This window comes from Brachyistius frenatus, unplaced genomic scaffold (assembly GCF_029030835.1).
Source record: "Brachyistius frenatus isolate BFR_SWC_R1_liver_20210118 unplaced genomic scaffold, ASM2903083v1 Contig_128, whole genome shotgun sequence".
Lineage (NCBI taxonomy): Eukaryota > Metazoa > Chordata > Actinopteri > Embiotocidae > Brachyistius > Brachyistius frenatus.
In genome coordinates this window covers 907,473-923,095 of record NW_027210727.1, presented here as the reverse complement: position 1 = coordinate 923,095, position 15,623 = coordinate 907,473, and the positions used below count along the sequence as shown (strand labels likewise).

General features: G+C 42.4%; 1 protein-coding gene across 1 annotated transcript; it reads left to right on the top strand.

The window, feature by feature from the left end:
- Window positions 1-9,495: 9,495 nt before the first annotated feature.
- Window positions 9,496-15,395, top strand: bmp2b (bone morphogenetic protein 2b). The gene is made up of 3 exons (XM_069714240.1): window positions 9,496-9,919; window positions 10,859-11,226; window positions 14,391-15,395. Exons 2-3 carry the CDS (start codon window positions 10,872-10,874, stop codon window positions 15,293-15,295), a joined length of 1,260 nt encoding a protein of 419 aa, XP_069570341.1. The 5' UTR covers window positions 9,496-9,919; window positions 10,859-10,871; the 3' UTR covers window positions 15,296-15,395.
- Window positions 15,396-15,623: the final 228 nt, after the last annotated feature.

Here is a 15,623-nt window from a genome sequence, read left to right as displayed (position 1 = left end):
ACCAGGAACCACAGATGACTTTTTCTAATAGGGAAACAAAGCTGGCTTTTGTGCCTCGGTTCTGGGAGACCGCTCACTCTTGTCATGTACATGTGAAATTAATTAGGAGGAAATACTAAAACACTTGGGTGGAAATTGCTTTTCACCAGATGTTCTACATATGAGGATCAATTTAGTGTTCTTAGTGTAGCAAAATGGCTATATAACTTCTATGCTTGCCTCTTTGATGAAAGCCAATCTGTCACTCAAGGCACATAAAAAAAAGTCGGGGTTATATGCTACTGTTTCCACTTTATGGAGTCTTAGGTAATGTGATTACTTAACCAGGTTATGAAAATACAATGTTTCATTCTAGGGTAAAAAATTTGGCACACTGACAAGGAGGCCCAGTGTTCCTTGATGATCCACGCGTCAACTGAACGAGTGATCTTTTCCTCGTCCCTCGCACCCAAACGCAGAGGCCAAATAATCACAGATAAATCACTGTCGGATGTGAGATAGTCATCATAACAGAGGTGTTTAGGTAAGTCTGCAGCTAACATCTCATATGTCATGGATATGTTTTCAGGGTGTTTTTGGAAAAGAATCAGTTTTCACACACTGCCTGTTTGTGCTGCTGTGGCAAAAAAAAAAAAAAACTCCAAGATATGGATAATAAAAGCACGGCGTGCAATGACAAGGCAAGAGCCATTATGAATTGGGAGATCAGAAACTCTCACTTCTTGCCTTCTGCGTACATCTCCTGCCTGCTCCGCTGCACAATGTCAAAGATGTGCAAGCAACAAGGAAACTACTTCAAAAAAATTCACTCCACTGCCAGCACGACAAATTAAAAAAATCAATGAATAACGCAGGAAAGAAAATTCAGTAAGGCTGCATTTGTTCAAGCTGAGTCATCTAGTCTTATTCTAACGGACACAACACACTAATCTCTCATCTGAACCTTTTCATTTATTTTTTTTATCATTTTCCTCATTCCCTTGTCTCACTTTATGAGGACATAACATGCCAGCAGTTGAAGGAGAGCTGGTCTCCACAGGAAAATACAGCAGCTCTCTTCAGAGCTTCTGTTGCTCTGTGTATATTCCAGAGAATCCAAGCCATCTGGAGTCTGTTTATTGTATTACAAATGACACATAATGGTAATCTGGCATGTGATGAGAGAACTGGAATTACAGACAGGGGGCATGAAACAGGTATTAACCTTCATTTGATTTTCTTTAAGGAGGACATTTAATTTAAGGCTACACTTTATCTACCTGATTATTCATTACAGTAAGCGCCCATAACCGTATGAAACAGGATAAACAGAGGAAACCGCCAATTAAATCACATTCCAGGGAAGATTGGGAGCAAAGGAGGGGGGGGGCTTACTGTATACAGACCAGTTAGTTTAGTGGCATAAATATTTACACAAACTGCCACGAATTAAGACAAATGTTACCAGGAAATAGTCGACATTGTGAGAGGCCGGAGCGAGGGTTTGTCTGAATTTATTCGCCTTCGTTGAGTCCTAAATTTCTTTTTAAAAACTGCTCTTCAAACTGAATGAAAGAAGACAACTGTCGTAGCTCTGTGTGGGTCCAAACAGTAAATCAGCCCACTCCAAGTTTGTTCTCCTAACGTGACATGCTTTTTCTTTCGGATGCTGAAAGCTTAATGTGATATGAACATTCATTTTCCGCTGACATTTACAGCAAATTCTAACATGGATCATGTATCTCAAGCTGAGAGACGGAGGGAGAGCGAGAGATGGGCGGAGATATGAATAGTTGCATCAGACTGGCCCTAGTAGAAGTTAAAGATACATACTGCATGCCCAGGGAGTGGATGTCAGTTAAATGTTTATACAGCTGCTCTGAAGATTATTATTATCATGAAACCACACAGCTATAATGTCATTCTGTGGATGCCAGAGTACAATCAGGTCCTCCCTATAGCCTACTAGCCTTCTCTCTCTCTCTCTCTCTCTCTCTCTCTCTCTCTCTCTCTCTCTCTCTCTCTCTCCCTGTGTCAGACAACCCTGCTGTTCTACTTGCTCAAGGCTGGACGGCTGGGATCAGACTCAGCACGACACCATGATAATGAAATGTGACATTGAAATGGGTTTGTTCTGTACTCAACTTCAAATATGTGAAAGCCAGGGTTTGCATTTTCCTACAGCTGTATGTATTTGCATGAACTTGTTGTAGATGTTTTTTTTCCCCAACCAACACAACGCAACTAATAACTACAACTAGAATCAAAAAATGGTCAGTTTTCTATTTCAGAAGTACCTATTCACCTTTTAAAATAATGTTTTTTCCTTTCAGATGGCTTGGATGCTTTAAGTTTCAGTTGATATGTTGCACTTGGTAGCAAGCAGTAGCTTATTGACATTCCCAGCAGTTTCAGAGCAACAACAGCATTCACTTGTGTTGTGTTTTTAGCTAAATCCACTCTCTTTTATCTCTGTTTTGGTCTCCATCAGCTTTTGAAGACATATTCTCATATGTAGCAGCAACATACAAAACTGTCTTTGCTAAATTTGTTTATTGTGCTGTTTGGTGATGGAGAATTAGAGGACAGCAGTGCTGGAAAGTAACTAAGGACATTTACTCAAGTACTGTACTAAAGTAGAAGTTGTAGTAGTACTTGTACTATATTTGAGTAATTCCATTTGCTGCTACTTTATGCCTCCACTCCAATACAATTCAGAGGGAAATATTGTAAATTTCTACTATGCTACATAATATCTTTAGTTACTTTTCAGATGAAGATTTGACACTATGGATAGTATAACAAGCTTTTAAAATACAACAAATTGTTCATCATTAGTGGTTTCCAACTTTTTTGGCCTCTGATGTCTTAGAAAAATCAGTTGGGGTCATATTTCAGATGTCTATGAGTTGTTAACAGCTCCATTAAATGGTGATCTTCTCGTGATTTTTCATGAAGGAGTTTTACTTCAAATGGATTATTTTTATATTGTATTTTTGCAGTGTTGGCATTTAAGTCAAGAATCTAAATACTTCTGTCATCACTGAGCTCACCTAGTCACAACTAGTTTAGAGGCCAACCCCGATCCAATTTCCACAAGTGTGCTGTAGAAACTTGAAGGCTGCATTGAACACTGAGAACGGTCTTTAGTGATGTAGGGGACTTCTTGTGTCCAGAGAATACAAATATTTGTATATTCATAGATTCTGACTATATCAGTGAGGGGAAAAGAGCAGATATAATTTTAATAATTTCTGACCACGTAAATTTAATTCTATGGAACAAACATTTCAGACAATTACTATTCAAAGCAGACCAATTCTATATATCTTCCAACATGGCTGGAGGGGGTCTAGGTTTGGTACAAAATGTGCTTCTGTGAAAGAAATGTCATGGTGCTAATTGTGATCTATATTAGCTGGGCAGTGAAATCTGCAATCCTTATTAAGTATTAAATAAACATCTGAAAACAGTGAGATGTTTTTATTTTTAATGTTTATTGACTGACCTTGCGCTGGTTGATATGAGATGCTTTCCGTTGTATAACCTTCACTGTATCTCCCAAACGATAAACCTGGCAGATTTGACCAATACCCTGCGTCATGTGATGGGTCTAATCTCATCTTGTGTGGCTGAAATGGCTTCTGTGAAAGCGAGGGACATTTCAAAGCTACAGATGCGTGTTATTGCTTATGGCTTGACACCGCAGATGAGAATATATACGACGAGTGTTGCTCTTTCATCTTGACCGGCACGTGATTGAAAATGCTGTCAGTTTGTGTTTGTGCCTGTGAAGGTCACAACACTTCTATCACGATGTTACTCTTCTTTTTTTAATTTGGTTTCCTGAACCTTTAAAGGGCAGTTACACAGAAGCAAGTTTCATTTTCTCGCTGCAGTTTAACCCCAGTGAATCTTAACAAGTTCAAAACCCAAAAGCAGCAGCATTGAGGGTTTAAAAAGCAGTTTGCTACTCCAACCAAGTATTGCATTAACTCTACATAAACAACTATTAATTGAAGCCATCTTTCCTGGATATGTTCATGCCGGATCCCTTCTCATGTATAGATACTTGCTAAGTGTTTCCCTCCTTCCTTCGCCTGTAAACAGCTGCTTGTGCTTAAGGGGTAAAATGTAAATCTTGACGCTGGCTGTTTACGTAGCCCAAGCTTCTAATCATGCAGACGTATAATTGAGTGACGCGTGGTGTCTTTATGAGTGGAGCTGCATTCAAAGGGCAGATCCCTGTATTTATGTGTGTCTCTCTCTCTCTCTTTAAAATCGAAGTGGATGCATCTCAGCTAGTCGGCTAAATGGCGCATGTGTTTATGTGATTCCTATTGTACACTGTTGGAGCGAGAGGTCGGCACAGAGCTAAATGTTTCACACTGGTATAGTGACTTTATAGCTTTGTCTTGTTAGTAGGATTATATAGTCAGAGCACTGGAACTTCATTTTGCTATGTAAGTGTCAAGAACAAGACACAAGGAAATGGTTTTGATTCATTAATACAAGTCAATACGAGCCAAAAGTCATTTCACAATATGATAATTATAACAAAATCAATGACAATGACTACCAACTGCAGCCCCGACTGCCTGATTAAAGCTTCCATGTCCCCTATTCACACAGGAAATTAAAACACAAACAAATAAACAACGTGCCAATTTGCCAAATTACCCACTGCTCCTTGTCAGCGACCAACCTCAGCGCACTTCTCAATATTTGAACCCTCCATGCAAGGTTTGGACCCTCTCTTGTGATCTCTGGAAGGCCATGCAATCTGGAGGTGGATTTGTTGCTCAAATTAGTGGGTATAGAAGCATGCCACATGTTCAGTATCCATAAATATTGACTCTGGCTTTCTAGCTGGCTGTCTCTGACCTTGGTGGGTTTCCATTTTGGGACAAACCTATATGAAATGTGTCCCATTTGGCCGCAATCTCTTTCATGCACCGTGTGCACGTGCTCGGCATGGTCCATCAGTCGTGCTTCTGCTGTCAAGCACATGTGGACTGATGAAGATTTTTAATGGTTTCTAAATTAAAAAGACAACTCTGCTCGAACGGTTGAATTAGAGGTGAGTAGCAGGAGCAGATTGTCTGCCGGTTTTGAGGACCAACATCTCTGAAGATGATCTCCTCGAAGGCACGATGCAGTGTGTTAAGACTACATGTGGCTCGAGGCGGAGGAATGCTGGCCCCGTGTCTAGCCAAGCTACTGTTAACAGCAGGTGAAAGGCTAATAGTTGGATCTGCGGTGTCATCTCGGGGGCTTTGTCTGCCCACTGACTCGTGGAATGTACGTGATGACAAGAGAAGGCTGCGCCGTCCACGTCCACCGCGACATGTGCGGACGGACACACACACGGAGCGCATACAGAGAAACGAGCGTGTACGAGACAATAAGTCGTGTCTTCCAATCCTCTTCCTCAGGATCTGTGCGCTAAAACAACACAATACTTTCAACCCTCGTCTCCCTCACGTAACCTCAAACATCTCCCCTTCAATAGATTCATTATACTTCTCTTATAATGTATGACACATTGTTCTCCCTTCAGGGGGTTTCCATACAAGAAAAAAACCCATCTATTAGCACAAGAACATGACAGTGGTTTACTATATATTATTCTTTTGGTTGCTGCAGATGAGCTGAAGGATGAATGGAACATACCAATGAAGAAATCTGACTTTCAAATGATATAGGTGAGATTCTGTGTGTTTCATAATAGAAGACCTCATCATGGTGTTCGGCTAAGCTCAAATTTAACCTCATACTCTCTTCCACTTGTCAAAGAAGGCGAGAGAATTATGAAGATAATGGCCAGAACATCATATTAAGGGAACAAAGAGGCGACTAAAAGAGAGAAAATATGTCCGAAAAAAGGGACAACGCATGTTTGTTCAGTTCAGTTTTGTCGCTCCTGAGCACAAACCGGAGGCCCCAGGGGTCGGAGCAGAGACTAGTCACATCACTCCTCACTTCTGGGACAAAAAGGATTTCCAAGAACACCAGTTTAATCTGGTAACAACCATCTTTAGCCAAATGATTGTTATGAGGATGTACAGATGTTCCACTGCATTTTTTTTCAACCCACCTTGTAGGTCAGAGGAGACTTTGACAGAAGTACAAGGCATAGCAAAAATACTTAGGTTGTGCCAGCGAAACATTTTGAATAAAATTGATTCACCGCTTCCTATTTGCACCCCTAAAAGATATAAATGCCACTTTTAAAGAAAGATTTCTACCACAGGATCATATGTGTGGCGAAGAAAAACGGGATATATGTTATAGAAATACGGAACTGAACTTAAACACAACTGTGGGAAACACTGCATGACATATGTTCTTGTTTTGACAAAAATGCATTTTCAAGTGAATGATGTTTCCCTTTCCTATAAGCAGCGGGTCAGCAGAGTGGAACATCGCGAAATACTGCCAGCAAAAAGTTTATAAACCGCTGTCCTAATGGGCCAGGACGCTCTGTGGTGTGTTTGAGAAGAGCAGAGAGCCGTGTGAGTACAGCGCTCCGAAACCTGCAGTTTTAATGCTGCTACTTTCAGAGAATATTTACTGCTATCACAAACAAACAAATGCTTTCTGGAAGGGAATAATGATGCTGGGTTGCACTGAGGTTAACGCAGCTTGGCTGAGTCATAGTTTAACCTCTCACAGCCCCCACCCACCCACCCACCCATCCCCATCCCTCTACCCTCACAGCAGGTTGTTCATTTGTGTTTCAGATAGCATATCTCTACCTGCCCTCTCCGGCCACTTCACTCTGTAATGTTCTCCTTTCAATCAGCGCATAATTGGATCAGCGGCAGAGATTTGATAAGCGTGATATATCTGCCTAAAAAACAATGATGTATCAGCAGAGCCCGGTGATCTTCTCAATCCACTCTGGGCACTGCTGATCAAGTCCCTCAACGGCCTTGGCTAGACACATTCCTCAGTGCTGGCCTGACACAAGCAGTGCCAAGAAACACACACACACACACACACACACACACACACACACACACACACACACACACACACACACACACACACACACACACACACACACACACACAGGAATACAGAAAGAAAAAGAGGGAGAAAGCATCAGATAAAGCCCTCTCTTGCTAATCCCCTCACTCGGGTAATTAAAGATACTCCCAGCTTGCTGTGTGAGGCCTTATCCTCCCCATCTGCAGCATCTAAATGCCGAGCAGCTTTTACCTGGGTTTAGAGCACCAGGTTCATCAAGTGGTGTTTTGGCAACAGCAGAGACCCAACTATCACTGCCAACAGATTAACATGACAATAGAGCAAATCTATTTAGCATGAATGAATGAATGAACATAGTCTCCCATACCCCGGCTTTATGAATGAACGAACTCGGGGTCGACCGATTATCGGCCTGGGCAAATATCGGGCTGATATTTAGCATCTTTCCGATTATCAGTATTGGTATTTTTTTTAAGCATCACACAACATTATTTAAGGCCGCAGATAGATTATCCTCCCAATAAAAAAACAAACAAAAAACATTTGAATCATGTATCAAAAACACGACTGATGCTTCAATAAAGGATTTCTTTGTTTTCACAATAAATAACCCAAGTTGCTATATACGTTCATAATAAGATTACATAGTGGCAACAATGATCTATTTAAAAGGATGTGAATGAAGTTTTGTGTTCGGGTTTCTTATTCCAAATTTTGACACAAAGATTTTCGGTTCCAAATATCCCTTTATTATATCCTTGATTACCAATGATCAGTATCGGCCCTGAAAAAAACATAGAATGAAGTCCAGTGGAACAGAATTTATATATCTATTTTTTGAATAAAATTAAAATAAAATATTGAATAAATAAAAAGCAACAGCCAAAGAAGCATGTTAGATTCTGCACCAAAAAAAAGTGTCAAATCAGAAGTTCTTGGATCCAGTTAGGGAAAAGCCAAAAATGAATGCACACAGCCACTCAGGTAACAGCATGTACCCACGGGCCTCTCTGTATTTTAATTGCTAAGTGGATGATCCGGGATTATCCCTCATAAAATGTTATTGCCCTGACGGGAGACAGAGGTATCTTGTGATCTGTGTGGGATTTAATCTATTGGTTTCTTGTGAAGAAAACAGGCTCGGTTGCTTTGGCCAAAACACGGCCGCCTGCCTCACAATCATTACCTAATGGAAGTCACTATAGAAGGGAATAAGTGGGGACTTTTTCTTATGGAGATGACCCAAACATTGATACTGTTGACTACACCCCACAGGCTAAAGACAAAGCAATAAAGTTTCACTCACTCGCCTGTTCCTCTGACTACAAATGTACCAAGTGCTTCTCCATAAATGTGTAAATCAACATAAATATAAAATATGTTGCGCTTTTTTTAAGATGCAATTTAGTGTGAGCACAAATGTTCAAAATACGGAATTTCAAAATCGGTGAATTAAATATTGCCATCTTGGGAAATTGATGGTGTTTCTCTTGAGACTGTCTCACTTTACTCTGAGTATTGTAGGTGTAAGACAGCAAGTAATGCAGCCAAATCTGACACTGATATACTGATAAACTGCTGAGAATTGGAATTAAATGAAAAGATTAATGCAGCCAGGAGGAAGCATGTATAAGTCAGCAGTGCTGTCACGCTCACTGACACTGACGCACACACACACACACACACACACACACACACACACACACACACACACACACACACACACACACACACACACACACACACACACACACACACACACAAGTTGAGCAGGAGAATATAACAAGTCATGTTGCAGCATCTAATCCTTTTAAACCCAGAAAAGCAACACGTTATAAAGCCATTATATATTAGCCTTAATCCAAAAACTATAAAGTGTTCGATCAGGCCATTAACACCTCTTCTGTTTACTGAAACAGCAGGAGCTGACATGTTGGTGCTCTGTGTGCTCAAATTCACCTCTTCAGGAGTGTAATAAGCCATTTTGATGTTATTTAAAAGTATTAAGCAAACAGTGATGGCTCTTCCTGTGTGTGGAAAAAACAAGTCTGGTTTTACCAGTTGACTTTTAAACTTTTTATAGTCTGAGTTTGTAGTAAGTGATATGTATCAACGAGAAAAGGAGTTATTTATAATGATATATATACTGCGTGTATTTTATAGTTACACATGCTGATGGAGGATACGGTTCATTACGGAGGTTTCCAAAGGGGTCCGCAGCATTTTATGAATTAGTTTTATGTTACTACAATTAAATCAAAGTACAGAAAAAGGTCTAAGCCATTTCAAAACAAAATGTTCCTTTGGGGGTCTTTGATCAAATCCTCTCAAAAAAGAAAAAAAAAAAGAAGAAAAAAAAAAAAGGGGGGGGGGTCTTAATATGTGCTTATTTGACATCGTTAGTCATAAACCTCGGGAATAGAGGTCCGCAGGAGGTGCTTTATAGTGGACAAATGATTGACAGCCCCTTGGTGACATCACTGTACGACAAAAAGAGTCGCTGGGGGAAGAGAAGGCACCAATCAATTGAACCACTACGGTGTGGCGCACAGCGGAGAGGCGACGCGCTCTCCAACTCGCAGCAACAAACGTCCAAAGGAGCGACACTCCAGTGCGCTTATCTCTCTCTTAAAGAAAAGCCTGCGCCGCTCAACTTTTGTCTCAGCGAACTCTTTTTAAGATGTTCAATCAAGAGATTTTAGACCGGTTATGCCTACGCCAACCCGCTTCCTCATAGAGTTCACATAGTTGTTGTTTTTTTTCTACTTTCCGTCCTGACCAAGACCGATTTGCAGCTGGTGAGAATATGTGCGAGAGGCAATCGGCGAAGGGTATGGGCTGTCTTTGGTCCCCCAAGGAGAAGCAACGTGGATTAAACACGAATTAATGTGGAATTTATCGGAGCCCAAAGGTGGAACGACGACCGGACACAGCGCTTCCTCGTCAGGTAAAATAAAACGGGGGGACTTTTGACAAGCTGTTAAAAGTAGAACCTTAATAATTTCAGAAGTTCTAAAACAACCTGCTTGATGAGAAAACGTTTACTTTACAACGTGAACTCGCCAATTCTTTGTCTTTTTATATATAATTATACGGTGTGTGCGTAAAAGTTTAAGGGTTTCTTGAAGCACGAGAAAAAGCTGAGAACACGGTGAAAAGTTTGTTTCTTTTGGAGGTTGTGTTGCTCTGATGATATTTAGCTTTTTTGATGTTTTTTGATGTCCTATCCCGGGCTACATCTGGCCCTGGTACGCACGTCAGATCTAACACCTGCGAGCCCCTTGAAGTAACTCTATCCCTTATGATTATACATGACCGTCAAAGCCTCTGCAAACAGACGCTTGTCACACCGTCTGCTTGCCTCTGTTGCTGCTGTGTATTCTAACTCCTCACTACATTCTTCTTGTGATCTTTTCTGGCTGCACAGACTCGCATTTCTTTTTTTCTTTTCTTTTCATATCACCTCACCAAACACGATTTCTTATCTCTTCTAATTGGAGACTTTATGTCTGCAGTCTTCCTCCCCGCACCTTTGATTTGTCTTTTCCGTGTCAGTTACCCCCTTTTTTTTTTGTTCGTCTCTTTCATAACTTCCTCACCTTGATATTTTCATGTTTCAGTTCATGTTAGGACCAAACTTGTGTTTCAGTTTGACGAGCTGTATTGCCGGTGGGGTTGTCTCTCTCTCTCTCTCTCTTTTTTGTTCTACTTCAAAGTGAAGAGGTGTCTTCCCTTTCTAACCTGCTCTCCCTTCAATCATTCCGACTGTATGGGGGGGGGGGGATAACGCACAGTTTGGGGAATGCTGCAGTGAAGCCACTGCTGTGTCCACGTCCTGTCAATACCTAAGCGCCAGTGTATTGACAGAAACCAATTTTCTCCACAGGGACTGACTGATCATGGTCGCCGTGGTCCGCTCTCTCATGGTACTGCTGCTCGCTCAGGTGTTGCTGGAAGGTGCTACGGGACTTATCCCCGAGGTCGGCCGGAGGAAGTACAGCGAATCCGGGAAGCAGACCCCAGAGCAGTCGGAGAGCTTCCTCAACGAGTTTGAGCTTCGGCTTCTCAATATGTTTGGACTGAGGCGCAGGCCGACCCCGAGCAAGCAAGCAGTGGTGCCGCAGTACATGGTGGACCTTTACCGCATGCACTCAGCAAACGGAGACCACAGCACTAAACGGCCCAAGAGCATGGGGAAACACGCAGAGAGAGCCGCCAGCAAGGCCAACACGATTAGAAGCTTTCACCATGAAGGTATGTATTAGTGACATACCTTTATCTTGTCAGCCGGAGAGCTCCTCGGCTGTCTCAGACAACCCAAACCTATATTTAAACATGACTCAGTGCGTCAAGACTGAACTTCAGAGTCTTCGCTGTTTTATGGAGGTTTAGTCATTTACAGGTGACACGCGTCCAAGTTATTTGTAACTCTTAAATAAGTTTGGGATCGCTTAAAAGTCAGTGACAAGAACTACAAACAAGCAGCTCACGCACAATGAAATTAACTCTCCTATATGTAGTGATGCAACCTTTAACCAAACATCCCCCTAGCGCAGCTGTCACCGGCTTCAAAAACACCAAGGGGCAGTGGAATCCCTCGGGTAATTTGTTTCTTAATAATTGATGGTGTTTGCGTGGGCTCTGAAAACAGTTTTTCCAGACACGCACCACAGGAGCGGAATAAAGGGCGGTGTGCCTTAGTGCGCAGGTGATAGTCATCACCCTCTTACTTCAATAACACACGACATGACATTATGCTAACACGCATTATGACAAAGTCATCGTGTCAGACTGAATTCTGAGTCATTTTGAACAAGACTGAAATTAGTCTTTGGTAACGGAGAGGGGAGGCGGGCTCGCGCGTTTTATATTCTTTCCAAATCTCTCTCTCTCTCTCTCTCTCTCTCTCTGTCTGCGCGCTGTGCGCCATTACGCACGTTCCAATAACACCATAATTGCTCACTTAGTTTATATGCTGGATACGGGCTGATTGTTGAATTCATGGTTTCAGTTCAAGTCCATTTTACTTCCAAGACAACATATGCTGCTCAGATGAATAAGGCTCACACAATGAAACGCAGTAGTTCACCACTTATACACTATACGTTTAAAATGTTACCGATTAAGTTGGATATGCTAAAGTTTGTAAACAAAATAATCGAACAAATGAAATGTAAACATATGGACGGTTTATTGGTAAACTAGAGAGGTGCACCTGGCCCTAAGATAAATGATATGTGTTTGATAAAAAAATTAAAAAAATAAAAATTACAACTTTTACTCTGAAATCAACTCGGTATCTTCCATTCTACTTCCTGTGGTCCATGCTCCAGTTTTTACTGAGCACAAGTGACTGAGTCCATAGGGGCTCTACACAGAGTCTTCATACAGAGTCCTAAGTGTTTCACTGGGGAAGTTTCCATCAGGGGTGAGTCAGAGGGGTGGTTGAGTGGTTGCTTGGGTGCTCTCCAGAGGCCCAATGTAATGACACCAAGTGGCTACACTGACACACTACAAACAACCCTGGCCCGGGCCGCCGAGGCTGAGTGACTGCTCTCTGCCTACAACTGGAAACCTCTGCACCCGCCCAACACACCTTGACATCACTGGCCATTACGGATGTGTTCAAACTGTGTTTACATACGTTCCCCCGGTTCTTTCATGCTATGCTAACAGAGCTGCAGGGGCTGCTACTCGTCCCGCTCCAAGAGACGTGCAACTGATGGCGACTCCATATAATAAGCATGTATCTACAGATGTAAATGCAGCACATCAAAGCAAGCAGCTCGACTCATTCATCACATCTGCCAGCTGATATTCATTTCACCGAGATAATTAGTCTCACTGATATCAGTTTTCAAAAAATAACCATTTTTCATGCCAAATAGAACATTTCCACTATTACACAGGAAGTGGCTGCCAGAGACAGGTCCCTGATGAATGACCCAACATTAGCCTTTATCTTTTGTCTTGGCATGCAGCACAAAAAGAAATTAGGAATGTTGATACACTCATATCTGTGGTTCACACGTTTTTGACAAGCCTCGACTTGTTCACACAGCCGTTCCTCAAAGAGGAGAAAGACAGAAAGAGAGAGAGAGTGAGTACTGGTGCAGGAAAGAAATGGAGAAAGAGTGACAAGAGACGGAGACAGAACGAAAAGAGGATTTGGGGCTGAGAGAACAGAGGGAAAAGGGGATTTGGGAGCTGAGGGAGGAAAGAAAGAGGGATTGGGGGAAGGAGGAGAGGGAACGAGAGACAGGGGGCTTTCCCACATCAAATGAGGAGTGATGGGCCTAATTGAGGTCTTTGTGCCTCTGGAGGGAGGTTTAGGATGAGATGGTGGAATTTCCTAAATGCCTCCTTTGAAAAAGCAAAGTTCAAAGTTTGTGTTTACTCTGCCGCACCAAACAGATTAAAAAGTGTGTCTATACATCATCTGTGATCTTCATAAGTAAGAGTTCAAAGTGGGGCTGCCTCAAAGAAAATTGCAGCTTTTACTAAGACTTCTGTCATTTACTGCGCACTATAGAGGGGAATACCAATGAACTCTAGATTTTCATATGCCTCAGGACAGCTATAATATGTATAGCTGGATAATAAAGGATAGCATTTCCAGGCTCACAGTTAATATCAAGCACTGCATATATACTCAGCTTCCCATCAGTCTATTGAACTTCTCAAAAATGTAGACATTAAAAATACCTTATGTCTTTATAATGGCTTTTACGATTAATTCAATTTCACATAACAAGATTTACCAGTGATATCTTACAGCAGGCAAGTTCTGTAAAGGTTAATGCAACACTTGCCATTTGTGCCAGCACTTATCCAATAATTTTTGTATTGATTTCCATATTCCTCTGCTAATCTTTGATGATAGTTATTGCATTACAATGTGCATTGATAGGAATCGTGTGCAGCCGCCAGGTCTCTCTCAGTGCAAATGAGCCATTTGAAGGCAGCCAGACTCGTCTGTGTGATCTTATCGATAGATGGAAGCGCACCACTTTCATCTTCTGACATTTAACCAGGCAATTTTAAGACCGTGACATTACTGACGGTATTACATCACAATGAGCATTTACCTACAATTACACTGAGTCATACATAAAAAGTGTTGATATACGTCTTATATCTGTGACAATGGTCCACACCCACTCACTGTAACCACGTGGCAGCTTGGCTGGCTGCACAAGGGGGGAAAAAAAGCTGTGAGTTATGTGTGGGTCTACGAGTGCGTGTGTGCGAGAGAGCAGAAGAAACTGTTGCTGCTCACACTGGATCCATGCAGCCAGCTCGGATTTAATCACAGATGCTGTTTCCCGTTCTTGTACCATGCATAAATTCTGTGCTTCATCCTTATTTCACACTTCTATAATCTAACACCATGGTTGTCTCTCTGTTGTCCTTTGTAGAGTCTATGGAGGCCCTGGCCAGCCTGAAAAGCAAAACAACCCAGCAGTTCTACTTCAACCTTACTTCTATCCCCGATGAGGAGCTCATCACCTCTGCAGAGCTGCGTATTTACCGGGACCAGGTCATAGGAGCTGCAGTCCCCAACAACAACAGCAGCACTAGTGACGGTGCTCCCGCCGGTGGCTTCCATCGCATCAACATTTATGAGCTATTTGGAGTTCCTGCCTCTCACAGTGCGGAACCTCTGGCGCGTCTGCTGGACACTCGGCTGGTGCAGGACTCTTTGAGCCGCTGGGAAAGTTTCGACATCAGCCCCGCCGTATCTCAGTGGACCTCTGGGAAGGGCCACAACCATGGCTTCATGGTGGAGGTACTTCACCCGGAGAAAGGTGAGACGGGCGGTGAGCATGCCCAGAGACGCAGCAGGCACGTCAGGGTGAGCCGGTCTCTGCACCAGGACCAGGACTCGTGGCCTCAGGTCCGGCCTCTGCTGGTGACGTACGGCCACGACGGCCGTGGGGACTCGGTGCTCCACACGCGGGAAAAAAGGCAGGCGGCACTCCGTAAACAACGCAGGAAGCACCAGCACAAGGCCAGCTGCAAGAGGCATGCCTTGTATGTGGACTTCAGTGATGTGGGGTGGAATGAGTGGATAGTGGCACCCCCTGGCTATCATGCCTTTTATTGCCACGGGGAATGTCCTTTCCCTCTAGCAGACCACCTCAATTCCACCAATCACGCCATAGTGCAGACGCTTGTCAACTCTGTCAACTCAAACATCCCCAGAGCCTGTTGCGTGCCCACTGACCTCAGCCCCATTTCCCTGCTCTACCTGGACGAATACGAGAAAGTCATTCTGAAAAACTACCAGGACATGGTGGTGGAGGGATGCGGCTGCCGGTGAGAACCTGCTGGTGTGGATAGAAAGACTGAGTCGGCATGAGAGACTGAAAAGACATCAGAGCCTAATATGGACACCCTGTTTCCCAATGAAGACGTTTATTTATATGAAAGAAACACAAAATAGAGCTATTGTGGAAGAAGAAGAAAAAAACAAACTATATATGAATATATTTATGTCTACGTAAAGTTGGGAAAAATAAATATTTTAATCAAAGGAATATTCCTTTACTGGTTTTGAAAATGTATTTCTGATGTACATTTTGAAATGGGTGCAATACCACATGAAGTATAATGCTCAGATTTTTATTTTGTATTTATTTCTATTATAA